This window comes from Zea mays, chromosome 2 (assembly GCF_902167145.1).
Source record: "Zea mays cultivar B73 chromosome 2, Zm-B73-REFERENCE-NAM-5.0, whole genome shotgun sequence".
Lineage (NCBI taxonomy): Eukaryota > Viridiplantae > Streptophyta > Magnoliopsida > Poales > Poaceae > Zea > Zea mays.
The window spans coordinates 9926491-9940645 of NC_050097.1; the positions used below are offsets into that span (position 1 = coordinate 9926491).

At 43.9% G+C, this 14155-nt stretch overlaps 2 protein-coding genes across 2 annotated transcripts; both read right to left on the reverse strand.

Annotated features, from left to right (window-relative positions):
• Window positions 1–675: 675 nt before the first annotated feature.
• On the reverse strand, window positions 676–1556 carry LOC100382338 (uncharacterized). The gene has a single exon (NM_001175086.1). The coding sequence runs from the start codon at window positions 1500–1502 to the stop codon at window positions 1044–1046; it is 459 nt and encodes a 152-aa protein (NP_001168557.1). The 5' UTR covers window positions 1503–1556; the 3' UTR covers window positions 676–1043.
• Window positions 1557–8105: 6549 nt separating this feature from the next.
• Window positions 8106–12369, reverse strand: LOC100280696 (uncharacterized). The gene is made up of 11 exons (NM_001153615.2): window positions 12183–12369; window positions 11811–11939; window positions 11109–11233; window positions 10586–10699; window positions 10393–10500; window positions 10208–10299; window positions 9525–9666; window positions 9341–9444; window positions 9135–9264; window positions 8873–9017; window positions 8106–8754 (listed from the first exon to the last, which is right to left on the reverse strand). Exons 2-11 carry the CDS (start codon window positions 11872–11874, stop codon window positions 8528–8530), a joined length of 1251 nt encoding a protein of 416 aa, NP_001147087.2. The 5' UTR covers window positions 11875–11939; window positions 12183–12369; the 3' UTR covers window positions 8106–8527.
• Between the last annotated feature and the right edge of the window lie 1786 nt (window positions 12370–14155).

Consider the following 14155-nt stretch of genomic DNA (forward strand, 5'->3'; position numbering starts at 1 on the left):
ACGCTTATTTACTGAAAGGTGATCAACAGTAATTAAGAAATAAATCGCTAACTAAAACGAAAGAAAGTAGACGCGCTAAAACATTAAGAACGCAACAAAATTGCTCGCGTCACCGGAGCCGGTGTGTGTCTACGTGGTGCTGACTCTGACAGTCCGACGCACTCGCCATCGGCGGGGTGAACGAGGGCGCTGCGACTGGCGACCGGAACGAAGAACTTGCGGTTGTCCTCGGCAACTTGGCAGCCGGCGGAAGTGGCGAGTCAAGGTGCTTGTCGATGGCAACCGCCTTTCGACAACGATCTTCCATTATTATATTATACTCTACCAAGGTTTACTCTTCCTCGCACATTTCTAAATCTGGGCATATATGCTATTGGTATCTGTAAAAAGGACATATATGCTATTCGTATCTGTAGCGACGAGAAGTCGACATCAACAATCTGAAAGCGTGTCAGCGCATTAAGCAGGGAGAGAACTTTCTGCCTCAAGATTCGTCAGAGCAGGGTTCAACACTCCACGAGCTTTAAGGTCTTGTTCGGTTCTACCCAATTCATATGGATTGAAGGAGATTGAGGGGTTTCAATCCTTATTAAATCAAAATCCCCTACCAATCCCCTCCAATCCATATGGATTGAAAATAACCGAAGCCCAGGTTCAAAAAAGCAAAGACTCCGAAAACTCAAATACTGCTGCATATAAGGAACTCAAATCATATACTCCACCAATGATGTACAAAGGTCTCATTTCGACAAAGTACTGTACAAAAGGGTGTGAAAATACTGAACAAAGGATGCACAGTGTACCAAATTAAGACAAAGAGGAGCTAAAGCTACTAATAAACTGTCTGTCTGTGGCTCCTGTTCTTTATTTATGATACAATCGCCATATGCCAGAGGCTATTTCCTTCCTGATACGTTTTTAGTAGGAGCACCAAGTCTGATAAGACACGACTGATCTTCAGCGACTCAAGGTAGCCAGGTAGGTAAAGAGAAAGTCATGCACCTTTCAAACCTTCGAATCAACAACGACGCGAGCATCCCCCGTCATGGGCATGGCGTTGGCCTCCTCGCCGTTAGCATCTTCTTCCACCGCCAGCCGCGGTTGCGGGGCCGGGGCACCCCTTCCCCCCTTCCCCTGACCATGGACAGGTAGACTCCCCAAACTCCTGCCAAGAACACGAGGAAGAGGAGGAGATCTCTGACCGTGCCCCGCGGCGCCTCCTCCGCGTCCACGTGGAGCGCGCTGAGCGCCATCCCGGCGAAGCCGAGCCACCGCAGCGATCCCAGCACCGTCGTCCCCCGGGCAGCCTCTGGGCCTCCGTCTCCGTGCGCCGGGGAGAGCAGCACCGCAGCGCAGCCGAGCAGCAGGATGGCGTGCAGGGCCAGCACGACATGCGCGCGCGGTTCGAGCGCGGGGAAGCCCGTCGTGAGCGCGGACGCCGCGGCGAGCGCCACGGCCGCCCCCGCCCGGCGTGTGTACGCCTCGATCTGGGACTGGGACATTGCGACGCCGCAGCAGAGGCGGAGCAGCCGAGCAGGAGGGGGGCAGAGGGAGTGGAGTCGGCCCTCACGTGCGTCGAGGACGAGGACAGGCTGCCTATTTGAAGGATTTGAGGTGACAAGTGCCGTACCTAGAATTTCCGAAATTTCCTGTGTTCCCTGGGTGCCGAAATTTTTTTCTTTTTCGAGCTAGTTTGAAAACTATATTTTTTTATTAGATTTCTATTTTCTCAAAAGAGAATGAACTAATTTCTTTTAAATAAATAGAAATCTTTTTTTAAAAAAATGTAGTTCCATGTTAGCCATTCGAAAGGGGAAGGTGTTTGAATGTATTAGAACTAATAGTTAGTTAGCTAAAAATTATTAGTGGAATTAGCTAGCTAACAAATAACTACCTAACTATTAACTAATTACTAAAAATAGCTAATAGTTCTAGGGGTGTTTAGATATCCCAACTAATTTTAGTAGCTAACTATTAGTTTTAGGGCCTGTTTGTTTACCCCCTAGATTATATAATCTGGATTAAATAATCCTAAGAGGCAAACAAACAGTCTAGCTTATTTGCCCAGATTATATAATCTAACCCCTTGGATTATAATAATCTATAAGCAAGTGAGGAGGTGCTTATTTCAGATTATTTTTTCCCACTTCCCCACTACTCTTTCAAGTTTCCTAGAAATTACCCACCATTGCCATTATAATCCACCGAATCATTTTTGCGCCTAGTACTAGTCAATTTGAAGATGAAGAAGGTGACATGAATGCCTTCCGTGATAATATTGCTAATGCAATATTTGCCAATGTCAATTGAATTATTTTTTTTTCATATATGAGTTTCAACATAGTACAAATATAGAGGGCATTCTTGTCTTCCTCATACAAAAGAATCCTATTAACAACTCAAATAATCTGGGTAAACAAACAAGACTACTCAGATTATATAATCCAGATTATATAATCCAGATTATATAATCCTCAAAAAATAATCCAGATTATATAATTCATGGGGGTAAACAAACAGGCCCTTAGTACATTCAAACACCCCTAAAACGCTGCTCAATGAAGGTACGGTGTCCAGAGGTCACGCACAATTGGCTGGCCCCGAGAAGGATAATAGTACATGCATTTGTATGTGTCCAGAAGCCACGCACACGTTCACCGGACATTATCGCGCGTCCGATGAGTGATGGGCGGTCGCCGTGCGTAGGCGGCGTCTCGCGGCTCCGCCCTGACGGCCGGCCCGTTACAGCTCGGTTACTTGCTGGAGATAGCATACGAACAAATCTCCCTTCCAGTCAACAATCCACTCGCGATGGGTACGTTCTACCCAATTCAAGTGTGGCGCCGTTTTGAAGCTAATATTTGCCGTCGCCTGGTTTATTTCGGAACAAAACAGCGACAAATACGGAGAGGGTATTTTTTAAAATCTTTTTAGTTTTACAAGTAGTTTTTTTGGTGGAATTATGCTCTCAGTTTTTTTTTGTGAAAACGAGAGAAGTATGCTGTTTCTTTGTAGTGGAAGATGAACGGTGCGTGACAGTGACTGCCGTTGGGGTTGATGGACACGCGGGAATAAAGAAGCCTTTTTTTCTTTCTTTATTTCTTTCTTATTATTGTTATTTTTTCAAATATACTTATTATTTTCAAAACCAAATATAATAAAACAAAATAAACCTATATAATTTTTTCATATTCTTTGATTTTATTTTGTTTTCCGGTTTTAGTAACTCGTGGTTAGTGAACGAGTGGATCAACTTATGATCCGTAGCAGGTAGTGAGCTTGTGATCTTTTGTACGTGAGCTTTAGACCAATCTCAGGCTCATGTCAGAAAGCTCTGTGCAAGTTTTTTCCATGGGAATCCAACGTTGGCACCGCACGCCACTAGGACGGCTGACACGGGCCACACGGCGGCACGGAAATGACTGCCCCGCCCCCATTGCAGACTCAGTCTCTGGCTCGGCGAGAGACTGTCAGTACTTGCTGCTCTTCCTCTGCCGTACGATTCAGAAGGAAGGATCTTTGAAATTCTAATCAGAGTTTCAGGGAAACATCACCAGCTATATTTTCCTTTTTTTTTAAAAAAAAACTTTACGATTTTGCTAGTACAGACTGTGGGCCTGTGGCACGCTGGTGGGCCCGAGAGGCTGCTGCGCGTGGTGGCCCTGCTCCTGCTCCCGTTTCTCGAAGCTTGCTTGGATTTCTTCTGACCGCCACAACGCCCAGGGCCTAGACTTCGGGAGCGCATGCTTGTCCTGTCGGTGAGTTCAAGCAGCCAGCCGATTCGCAAGCGTCTTGAATCCAGCTATTATTAAACTGTGTCCAGCATGTACATGACGGTATAAAATATTATTTTACACTTTAAATTGCATTATTTATATATATTAGATATCATTTTATTTTTTTGTAGTTTTGAGCATCCATGTGTATTTTTTGGATCATAAAGCTTATTTGTTTGGCTTTATTCCGTACTAGCTTCTACAATTTCTGTTTTTAATTCGAAGTAAACGATCATATAAACTCCTATTTTGGTGCCTTGGTGGTGATGTTTTCTCTAACCCACCACTTTGCTAGTTTGCTTTGCCATATAAACATCATCGCCTGACTTTCGGTGTCACAGGGTGTTGACTAGTGTAGGTAGTGCTAAGATGTCACGTGCACTTTGGTTCTTTTTACTAAAGTTTATCCGTGTAATATCAAATGTTTTAATATTAATTACGAGTAATAAATATAGTTTAATTATAAAACTAATTATGTAGATGAAGATTAAATGACAAGATAAATTTATTAAGCACGGTTAATCTATGATTAACAAATGATTACTGTAGTATCGTAGAAGTGAATCATAGACTAATTAGTATTAACAGACTCGTCTCACCGTTTAGTTCTTATCTATATAATTAGTTTTATAATCAGATTAAATTTATTACTTCTAAGTGGTATCTAAATATTCGATGAAACGAGACTAAATTTGAACTGACTAGCATTAACAGTTTTGTGATGTTGGGGAAATGCCTTTGTCGAATATCCTTACAACTGACTAGTATTTTCAGTTTCGCAGTCGTTTACAATAAATAATTAGCTCAGATCAGCCATTAGCTTGAGAAGTGGAAGGAACTTAGGTTAAAAGCCTCAGTCCAAGTATGCTGCCGAAGCCGCTGGTCCGGAGGCGAGGAGGGCAATCATTTCTGTTGATGCTTCGGAAGAAATAACGGAGCTGAGATTTCTGTTGATGCATTAAAACACCATCTATATCTCTCATTTTAGTGAATCTGAATTTGACGGATCTACACCATTTCATTAACTTTTTTTAGAATAAAACTGTTTTTAGTGAATCTTAAGTGCATGAAACATTGAAGTTGTTCCAAATAAGTCTTAAGATAAAAGTATCTCCAACAATGTGACCTATAAAAATGCACTATAATTTTAAATGGGTATATTTTATATAATTTAGAGCACCAATAAAATATTTCGTTCTAATAGTAAAACCTCAAATCTAAATTATAGGGTGACCCACTATGATGTAGTATATTTAAGGCATTTGAGATGATACTGTATAATTTTTTGACCAAATTTTGTGAAATAATATACTGTTGGAGTAGTTTTTAATTTAAGACACCAATTTTAAATATTGTTGGAGATGGTCTAAGCTAGCGTTTTTTATTTCTTTTTCTCGGGTCCAGAACACGTTCTCTGTATAATATTTTGCGTGTCAGACCACCTTTCAAAGAAATAATACCTGTCACTGGCTCACTGTATCGCATAATCAGTCACATGAAACGGTTAGGCCCTGTTCGGTTGTTAGGGATTGGAGCCCCGGATTGATTCCTAGCCGGATTACTTCTCTAATTTATATAGATTTTGACGAGCTGGAACGAATCTATGTTTATTCCTGTGAAAGCGAACGGACCCTTATAAACTTAGTTTCCGTCTGGGTATGCGCCCTTGGATTGCTGTTGCATATTCAGCTCCTGTTGCAGCTGCTACTGCTGTTTTCTTGATTTACCCTATTGGTCAAGGAAGTTTCTCTGATGGTATGCCTTTAGGAATATCTGGTACTTTCAACTTTATGATTGTATTCCAGGCAGAGCACAACATCCTTATGCATCCATTTCACATGTTAGGTGTAGCTGGTGTATTCGGCGGTTCCCTATTCAGTGCTATGCATGGTTCCTTGGTAACCTCTAGTTTGATCAGGGAAACCACTGAAAATGAGTCTGCTAATGAGGGTTACAAATTTGGTCAGGAAGAAGAGACTTATAATATTGTGGCTGCTCACGGTTATTTTGGTCGATTAATCTTCCAATATGCTAGTTTCAACAATTCTCGTTCTTTACACTTCTTCTTGGCTGCTTGGCCTGTAGTAGGGATCTGGTTCACTGCTTTAGGTATTAGTACTATGGCATTCAACCTAAATGGTTTCAATTTCAACCAATCTGTAGTTGATAGCCAAGGTCGCGTTATTAATACTTGGGCTGATATCATCAACTGTGCTAATCTTGGTATGGAGGTAATGCACGAACGTAATGCTCACAACTTCCCTCTAGACCTAGCTGCTCTTGAAGTTCCTTACCTTAATGGATAAGGTTTTTCTCCTAAACATATAGGAATTTTTGAAGGAAGGAAAGCCAGAAATACCCAATATCTTGTTCCAACAGGATATTGGGTATTTCTTTGTTTATTCTGAATCTTTCTATTCTGAATTCAATTAACGACGAGATTTAGTATCCTTTCTTGTACTTTCATAACTCGTGAAATGCCGAGTAGGCACGAATTCCCCCAATTTGCGACCTACCATAGGATTTGTTATGTAAATAGGTATATGTTCTTTTCCATTATGAATCGCGATTGTATGGCCAACCATTGCGGGTAGAATGCTAGATGCCCGGGACCACGTTACTATTATTTCTTTCTCCTCCTTCATATTGACCTTTTCGATTTTTGCCAATAAATGACGAGCTACAAAAGGATTCGTTTTTTTTCGTGTCACAGCTGATTACTCCTTTTTTTCATTTTAAAGAGTGGCATCCTATGTCCACTATCTCGATCGAGGTATGGAGGTCAGAATAAATAGAATAATAATGAATGGAAAAAAGAGAAAATCCTTTAGCTGGATAAGGGGCGGATGTAGCCAAGTGGATCAAGGCAGTGGATTGTGAATCCACCATGCGCGGGTTCAATTCCCGTCGTTCGCCCATCGCATTATTGCAAATTCCAAAAATGCAATTTTCCATATTCCTAGTTACGTATTTACTTACGGCGACGAAGAATAAAACTATCACTATATTTTTTCCTTTTCCTAGTTCTTCTTCCAAGCGCAGGATAACCCCAAGGGGTTGTGGGTTTTTTTCTACCAATGGGGGCTTTCCCTTCACCACCCCCATGGGGGTGGTCCACAGGGTTCATAACTACCCCTCTTACTACGGGGCGTTTACCTAGCCAACACTTAGATCCGGCTCTACCCAAACTTTTTTGGTTCACCCCAACATTACCCACTTGTCCGACTGTTGCTAAGCAGTTTTGGGATACCAAACGGACCTCCCCAGATGGTAATCTTAAAGTGGCCAATTTACCCTCTTTTGCAATCAGTTTCGCTACAGCACCTGCTGCTCTAGCTAATTGCCCACCCCTTCCACGTGTGATTTCTATGTTATGTATGGCCGTGCCTAAGGGCATATCGGTTGAAGTAGATTCTTCTTTTTTCTCAAAAAACCCCTTCCCAAACTGTACAAGCTTCTTCCAAAGCATACGACTTTCTAGATGTATATGACGATCTCTAGACAGATGGATCTTATATGAATCGTATGATGAAGTACCACATGAGTGGATATATAGAAAAGGAATCCAAATCCGCCGAATCGCTCATGTTATGATCTTCTACATCCTAGGTCTCCGCGTTCCGTCATCTGGCTTATGTTCTTCATGTAGCATTCAGATCGAATGACTCTATGAAATTACGTCGATACTTCCACATATTATGGGTAACGTAGGAGACATCCCTATTTTCACCCGGGGGTCTTAATTACCACTGCTTAACTTTCAATTCGCCTCTGACCATCAAATTAAATGTGAATAACCCGTCCTCCTCTCTTTGAAACAAGGGGCGCTTCCGGTTCTGTGCGTGCTTCAAACAATTTTGTCTTCTCCATATTACCATATCTCTAGAGTCAATAATTTTCTATGAGGAACTACTGAACTCAATCACTTGCTGCCGTTACTCAACAGTTTTCTGTTGAGGTCTATCCCGTAGAGGTAGTCAAATTGGATCAGTGATCGATTTCTAGGTTTCGTCGTAAGGGATTGGAGCCCCGGATTGATTCCTAGCCGGATTACTTCTCTAATTTATATAGATTTTGACGAGCTGGAACGAATCTATGTTTATTCCTGTGAAAGGGAACGGACCCTTATAGTAATAGCGATCCTCAACCTAGAAACGTCGTCTCCAACCCAGATACAGTCTCCAACCCAGATACACGGATCATTTTCGGCCCAGATACACGGATCATTTTGTTAAAAGCTCTCAGAATTAGCGTGACGCGTTCCTCGATCATGTTCCTCGACCCTATCAATCCGGAAACTGTGACTATGCGCATAACACAAGCTCAGCTGGCTGAACCTGGCAGAACCAGCCTTATGTAAACTCCAAACAAGTTTGGAAACAAAAACTTACATCAACTTATTTATATCCTTTCATTCTACCACCACAAAAGTTGATACACGAGATCGATCTACCCTGTCTACAACAAAATTTCGTTTGTGTTATTATATAGCGCCTCAGCACACATCAAATTATATTAAAATGTCAACGAGGACCTATATATATATATTTGAAACTAATCAAGGAGCAGGTAGGGGGTTCTCTGTGATATTTTTTCCTTCTTCGAGCGCTGCAATAAAAGAATCAGGACTCTTCTGTTGCTCTTTGCTATCTTTCTATGGTGATGAAGAACCAACTGTCTGAAGGCTACATGACTGCACATGGACCCTTTGGATCTGCGTGACGAGTCTCTCTCAATCTTTGAACTCTGAATCAGGCTGGTCCATATCCGTTCGGGTGCGCTTTCTGCCATTTCCACGCCTGGGCGAGGCTTTGGCCAAGATCAGTGTACTGGGCTGTCCAGTTGAGTTCCATGTGGATTTTCGACGGATCGCTGTATACCTCGGCATAATCTCCGGGTCTACGTGCAAGATATTCGACCTTGATAGAAGCTCCTGTTGCCTTCTTGCAAGCTTCTACAAACTCAGTCACTGATCTACCTGATAAGACATAAAAACACCACTTTCAGAAGAAAAAGGAAGACATATGATCTTAAGTAGAAGCGTATCTGTATCTAAAATTGTTGATCTGGTTACTGGTTATTGATCTTTTAACAACCTTGGCCTGTTCCGACATTGTAGATTCCAACTTTGCCTGGCTGAGCTTTACCAAGAGCTTTTACGTGAGCATCTACAAGATCTGTGACATCGATGTAGTCTCTAACGCAAGTTCCATCTGCAGTGGAGTAATCGGTTCCACGAACCTGAAAGAGCAGAGAATCACATATATACGATTGTTATTCATATAAAATGAATGGATGCAGCTACTTATACAAAAGTAAAAGAGTAATTGATGGCACTGAAATGAGAATCTAGAATACCTTTAGCCCTGGAATGATTCCCAAAGCTGCATCAAAGCAAGCACCGGATATCCGTCCATGCTCGCGTAGCTCTGGCCTTGGAGCTTCTCCTAGCCGTCCCTCTGGGTCTGATCCAATCACGTTGAAGTATCTAATTTATACAGAGCAGGAAAAGAGTTAGAACTATTCCATGGATTGCAATCTAATATAGGCTGCCAAAAACCAACCTTAAGATCATGACAGCCATATTTGATTGCTTCTTTGATTTTGTAAAATCTAAGATGATGTCCTCCGCCATCTTCTTTGCCTTACCATATGGATTGATAGGATTCTGCAGTGGTTTAGAAAACAGTTAGAATCATGACAGCATCTATAAAATTAAGGCAAAATCCCATGTATTGAGAGGCTAACCTGAGGAGTTGTTTCTACAATCGGCATTGTATCAGGTTCACCATAGGTTGCACACGTACTCGAGTAAATCAGAGTATTTACATTATGTGCTGCCATTGCCTCAAGAACTGTCAATGTGTTTGACGTTATGTTGTGGTAGTACCTGTCATAGCAGTGTTAGCAGAGTATATACAGTTGGCTAGGAAGAACAACATTTGCAGCAGATGACTTTTGCATGGTGAACTAATACCAAGGAAGCAGCACAAAAAACAGTTGGAGCAAAAAAAAAAAACTTGCACTACATCCATTTAAACTATAGAAACATTGAATTAAAATTTTTGTGTGGACTTTCACTATAAATTTATTTAACAGACTACAAATTATATGGTTTGTGTAGCAATTCCGTTCCAATAATTAAGGAACATGTGGTGCTTTGCTACATACACATCAAAGAGATTTCAACAGAATCGTGTAGGTCCAAGCTTCGAAAATTTTGAGCAATAAAGGAAAACCAGCATATACTCCCTCTGTCCTAAATTAGAATTCGTTTTAGACAATTATGAGATTCATATAAATTTGATGTATGTGTTTTATATATGTGTCTAGATTCATCATCATGTATTTGAATATAGACATAAAAAACAAGTGCTAAAAGGAACACTATTTTTGAACGGAGGGAGTACATGCCTAGAACAAGCATTTACCTGAGTGGCTCCATTGTGCTCTCACCAACATAAGCAACAGCAGCAAAGTGCATAACAGCATCAAATGCGTTCTCCGAAAATATTTTGTTCACCTGATTATCGGTTAAGTGCAAAACAAATCTCATCAACACAGAAATGTAAGGGGAAGGGGGACACTAGGTTATTAAACTTCAGAGGAAGGATACAGCTTTGGCATCGCCTAAATCAGCATAAATAAATTGAAGCCTTCCGGGTTCTGGAAATAACCGTTGAAGAACTCTAACAGCTCCAATGTTCCCTCTGGATAGGTTATCCTGTAAGTATCAAATAATGGAAGTTGCTGTTACTATCAAACTCCGTTTGTGAGTAACAGAATGGGAGAGAAGTATAAGAAATTACCACAATGGTAACTCGGTACTTGTCACTAAGGAGACGAAGAGTAGCATGTGAGCCAATATACCCAGCACCCCCTGTTACTAACACATGGGTCACCCCAGTTTCATGGCGAGAGAACTGCAGGAAATGTGAGTGCTTCAACAAATGCCTCCAGCCGAAAAGAATTAAAGAAACTAGTAATAAAGAACTGCAGGCAAATGATTTGAACAGCTTCCAGGAAATTGCTGGAACTGTACAACCGTGCCGGAATTGTGAGTTTGTGACTATCAAGAACGAACGATGCATATATGTATCAGTAAAATAACCCTGGCATAATAGCGTAAATGTATCAGAAATGAACCTGGCACAACAGCATAAACATAGCAGTAAGTCACAACAGCAAACATTAAAGCGTCGCGTTGATGTTCCATGGAAACTAAGCAGAGTACTTAAGTCGTCTGGAAGAAGGAATAATGACAGGTCGTGCCAACTCAACAGCAAGCGGCAGTGACATGGGTAGTTGTTGTGGAGAGATTCAAGCACGTACCACGCTGGTACCGCTGAAACTAGGGGACTGTTTCAACACGATTATGCACATGACCGTGAGGGCAGCAGCCACGGCAATCTTCCCCGTGAGATTAGGCTTCCGTCTGGAACCAGCAAAGTCCATCCCTGTGAAAAAAAAAGGGCATAATTTAAAAGTTGTGCAAGCAAACTATGATGGCTGGGCCCAGGTGTGGTCTGGGTGCCCGAAAGCTCAGTTAATTCCTAATCAGTTGGGGACTCCTGTATGAAGTCTCATGAGTGTAGGGGTGGTAACGGGCCATTTAATTTAGCCTAGCAAATCTAAGGATCAAGTCAAGTTAGGGCCGGATCATAAAACAATACAATTTTGAACTAACAAAATTAAGGGCCTTGTTGGTTTGTGAAGCAAGTATTAGGGCCATGATCCATTACCACCCTTACATGAGTGTATTGGTTTTGTACTAAATAAATTTGAACATCCAGCACACCGTATACAAAGTAAATTTACATGATCAGATAGGTCAGTTTTTTATTAAAAAATGTGTTTTTTTTTTTTTTTGCGTGCACGGCACAGGAAACTTGAAATGACGGCATTTTGGTCTGTAATTGAGTGATCGAAATCACACCTTCGCTGTTTAAAGACAGATTAGTGGAGTTGTTGCAGAGGCAAAAAAAAGGGGGGGAAACAGAGAGGAGCGTAAAGCAGGGCAAAGAATTGATGTACCTGACAAGATCCACGGCCTAGTGGTCCTACTACCCTGGCTTCTGCTCCTTGGGGTTGTTGACATGTGAAGTCGGCGGCCAGGAATGAAACCGACAAGAACTCGACCCCCCCGTCGTCCTACCTTTGAATCTGCACATGACGCAACCCCACGCATGGTTAAAATTCGTCTCAAGATCAAACCTTTGCGAGCCCAGGTGCCATCTTCTGTACAGATCATACACACGGGCACAGAACAGAACAGAACAGAAGGATCTCCGCTAACACGGAGAAAAGGCACCAGAAGGAACCAGGCATCAGCGCCGGCGAACAACGGCGAGCACGCAGAACGCGGTGGGGAGAACTCAAAAACTGGATCACGGCGGCGGAACTCACCTCACTTGGCGGGCGGGCGGGCGGGCGCAGATCGACGTTGGCAGCGGCGGGAGGGCGGATTCGGCCGGCGACCCGGCGCGTCCGCGAAGGGGGGGCAGGCCAGGTGTCCAGGCCAAAGATGGGACGGCGAGCGACGCGGAGAGGAAGGGAGGGAAGGGCGGTGGCAACAACTGAAGGAGGAGGAGACGGAGGCAGGCAGGTGCAGGTGCAGGTCTCCGGGTGGGGCGCGTTTATATTTCTATTTCTACCAGACAATCACATGGTCGGGTCTCGGGTCATCACGCACATGTGGGGTTCGTTGTTCTACTGCGCCAGAATCTTTTTCGGCATTTCTTTCTCTCTCTGTGTGTTTTTTTTCACCCTCTTGTGTCCAATGAATACTTTTTCGCGTGCAGTTGGCTGGCATGTACGTACCCCGTTTTCCTCAAATTTTTATTTGTTAAGAATAATCCTCTGGCATGGCAATTTCCTTGTAGCAGTGGGTCCTTGGAAGAAAATAATACTCCCTCCGTTTCTTTTTATTAGTCGCTGGTTAGTGCAATTTTGCACTATCCAGCGACTAATAAAAAGAAACGGAGGGAGTATTTATTTTGGAGATTGAACTCTGTTGTGTTTTCCGGCACCGCTGGTTTGGTTTGGTTTGGTCTGGTCTGGTGATGACTGATGAGAAGCAGTGAACCGGCACCTGACGGTAGCTTGGCATCGAGAAAGCTGGCAGGATTTGAGCGAGTCAACAACTGGCGTGGCCTCGTGGCTCTACCGCCGCCCAGGTCCTCCAATTCCTCCGCGTTGCTCGCGTCACGTGATGAACTGATGATGGACCGAAGGCGGCGGCTTCCTCTGCCGCCGTCGACGAGGTTCGTCTTGTGTGCCCTCGCCGGCCGCTCCCCCGTCACCGTCTGTGCTGCTGACTGTGCAGTGATGCAGAGCAGAACGATACTGCTCCCACGAAACAGCAGTAATCGGCAGCTCAGGTGTCAGTATTTATTTTTCTTTTCTAAAAAATAAAATAGATGTCAGTTTCTGGACGGTTTGCTTAGTTTTAATATATACCAGCTTCTATTATTTCTATAGTGTTTTTGTCTATGGTATGGATTTCAGCTGCAGCAGTAAGATTCTATATTATTTGCGAACCTATTTCTGTTTTAATTAAAATCTGTTCGGTTCAGAGCGGGGGGAATGGTCAGCGCTACTGTGGCGCAAGATTGAGACAGTACCTAACCTAACCATGCCTAATCGGAGTATCGTGTTGTGTTAGGCTGCAATGCATGTACTGTCTTCATTTATCGTGTTTTTATTATTGTTTCTCGTTTGCTTGTGGTGGGGAATCCTCCGTAGATGTGCTGACGTTGGCCCATCTCTACTAACTATTAAGGGCTAAATGTAGACCGCCCCCGCTCGCCAACCAGCCCTACCTCTCCGCGCCGCTGCAAACCGTCCGCCATCCCCGCTTGCCCGACCGCCGGATTCTGCCCCCGCCACTACCAAACGCCCGCCGCTACCGCACGCCCGCCGCAGCGCACGCTCCGCGAATCCCGCACGCCCGCCGTCGCGAATCTCGTCGCTACCGAACCGCCCGCACGCCCGCCGCCGCGAATCCCGCCGCTACCGAGCCGCCCGCCTACCACCCGCACGCCCGGGAACCCTACGGCCGCCGCGACTGCCGCATATCCGCCCCCACACCGCCAGCCATGCCGCGGAACACCCGCCTCCCTACGCCGCTAAACAACTGTCGAGATCGTCCTCTCCCCTCCTTTGCCGCCACCGCCTCCTGGTCCCGCACATCAGCCTCGCCTCCGCCCGTTGCCACGACCGCATCACCAAGAACTCTAGCGCCCCCGAACCCGATCGACGCCATGGTGTCAAAGGCCAGCAAGAGGAAGGCCATCGTGACCGGTCCTCGCATCGCACCCCCTCTCCCACGATATCCACGTGAGCACCCATTTTCGATCGAACCCTCGTCTTCCTATTCT